The sequence below is a fragment of the Helobdella robusta genome (assembly GCF_000326865.2).
Source record: "Helobdella robusta unplaced genomic scaffold HELROscaffold_38, whole genome shotgun sequence".
In the NCBI taxonomy this organism is placed as follows: domain Eukaryota; kingdom Metazoa; phylum Annelida; class Clitellata; order Rhynchobdellida; family Glossiphoniidae; genus Helobdella; species Helobdella robusta.
Window position 1 is genome coordinate 722,190 of NW_008704829.1, and position 2,340 is coordinate 724,529.

The 2,340-nt window shown below is 35.8% G+C and overlaps 1 protein-coding gene across 1 annotated transcript in view; it reads left to right on the forward strand.

Moving 5' to 3' along the window:
* The window catches only part of HELRODRAFT_176524 (hypothetical protein), a gene marked incomplete at both ends in the record, with an annotated part of 5,497 nt that extends 3,552 nt beyond the window's left edge, over positions 1-1,945 (forward strand). The window contains one exon of the mRNA XM_009023872.1: positions 1,799-1,945. Within this exon, the coding sequence (XP_009022120.1) occupies positions 1,799-1,945 (147 nt within the window). The remainder of the gene's footprint in view (positions 1-1,798) is intronic.
* Between the last annotated feature and the right edge of the window lie 395 nt (positions 1,946-2,340).

The following is a 2,340-nucleotide window of genomic DNA, read 5'->3' on the forward strand; positions in this document are numbered from 1 at the left end:
TACATACATACATACATACAAAAATCTTTGTAACTAAATTAAGTATATACCTGTCTAGAAAAACCCGTTAAATGACATTAATTCGACAGAAGCTTTGTTTTTTTTGTATGTGTGTGTGTATGTGTGTGTGTGTGTGTGTATGTGTGTGTTTTTTTGAATGTGTATATGTAGATATATGAAATTTTGAGGGGAATAAACAAAAATGGGCTTGATGAAGATGATATGATCCGCAATGATGATATGATATGATCATCATCATCTTCACCACCACCATCATCATCTTCACCACCACCATCATCATCATCATCTTCACCACCACCAACATCATCATCATTTTCACTACCACCACCACCATCATCATTTTCACTACCACCACCACCATCATCATCTTCACCACCACCACCACCATCATCATCATCTTCCTCAACGACAGTGACGTCATCAGCCGATTGATGAATTTTGACACCGCGTGTAAAGCTACGATAGAAATGAATGAATGACTGAATGAATGAATGAATGAACGAATGAATGAATGAATGAATGAATGAATGAATGAACGAATAAATGAATGAATAAATGATTGAAAGAATGAACGAACGAACGAACGAACGAACGAACGGACGAACGAACGAATGAATGGGTGGACAACTAAATTTTTAAAATGTGACGATGACGTTGATGATGACGACGATGATGATATGTGGCAAGTGGTAATGATGATGATGGAAGGGATTATGAGGATGACGATGCAGCCGATTATGACGATAATAACAATAACAATAATAATAATAATAGTAACAATAATAATAATAATAATAATAATAATAATAATAATAATAATAATAATAATAATGATAATAATAATAATGATGATGATGATGATATCAATGACGTTGATGACGTCATAATAGTAAATTGACGACGAAAAAATCATTTCAGGTCCGTATGGCTAGCCATCAATAAGCAGGATAAAAAATCTTCATGAAGACTGAACACGCTATCCAGTTATTTACAACACTACTGTCATCAACACACACACACACACACTCACACACACATACACACACACACACACACTACTGTCACCAACACACACACTCACACACACGCACACGCACGCACACATGCATAAACACACAATCACACACACACACACACACTACTGTCACCAACACACACACTCACCCACACGCACACACACATGCATAAACACACAAACACACACTCACCCACACGCACACACACATGCATAAACACACAAACACACACACACACACACACACTAACAAATACACAAAAATTCACTCGTAAAAATCGGTATAGACATTAGACATTAAACGTTATTTAAATCCCAGACGCTCATAAAGTAAATACAATAGATAGATCCCATCGACAATTTTAATCGAAGAGGCAAAATAAAGACTTAAACGCAGAGATAAACATTTTTCCCAACATATTATTAACGTATAAACACATCTAAACTCAGCCCAAAGACGTGAAAATCAGGTCAAAATGTTCATGCAAATGTCCAAAATTTGATCGTTGGTGTGTCGCTTCAATGTTACAAGACAGGGGTGGGCAAACTTTTTTGCTGTGAGGGCCGCATTGAGAATTATCTCACCTTTTGAGAGCCTCATACTTACATTCATAAAACTTATATCACACACGCATATGTTACGCACACACGCATATATCACACACACACACACACACAGACACACACTTCCACGGACACGCGCTTGCATGCACACAGATTACGAGTAACTCTTAAAAGTATCAACACGTACACACACGTAAGTTGCGTGTGGCAGGCAGAGACCTTTCTGAATTCGAACCCGGTGGTCTTTCTGAATTCGAACCAGGTCACTGTAGCATTAGAACCAAGCGACATCTCGTTGCTTCATACACTTACGAGAAGCTGATTCAACAGTTTTTAATGCATTAAAGGATTATGAGTAAGCAACCATGCCGAAAAACTAGCTAAGTAGGTAAAAATTGCCGAAAAAGCCAGATTTATAAAAGCTTATAATAATTTTTCTAAGTGATTTTAATTTTTTAGTAGCCGATATTTTTTTCGATGTCTTTTTACCAGATGTTATTTCCTATTTTAATTTTTATTAAATAGCCCAATAAGTTAGCAGCCGGTCTGAAAATGAATATAAACCAACATTATTTCTAAATGATTAAAAAAATGTTCTCGACTCGATTTAATATTTTTAGCAGCTTACTTAAGATTAGTGGTCTTTCGTAATAATTTTCAACTTATCTAAAATGATTTTTTTTTCAAATTATTTTTCATTTCAACAACATCTTTCTCTCTCTCTCTCTCTCTCTCTCTCT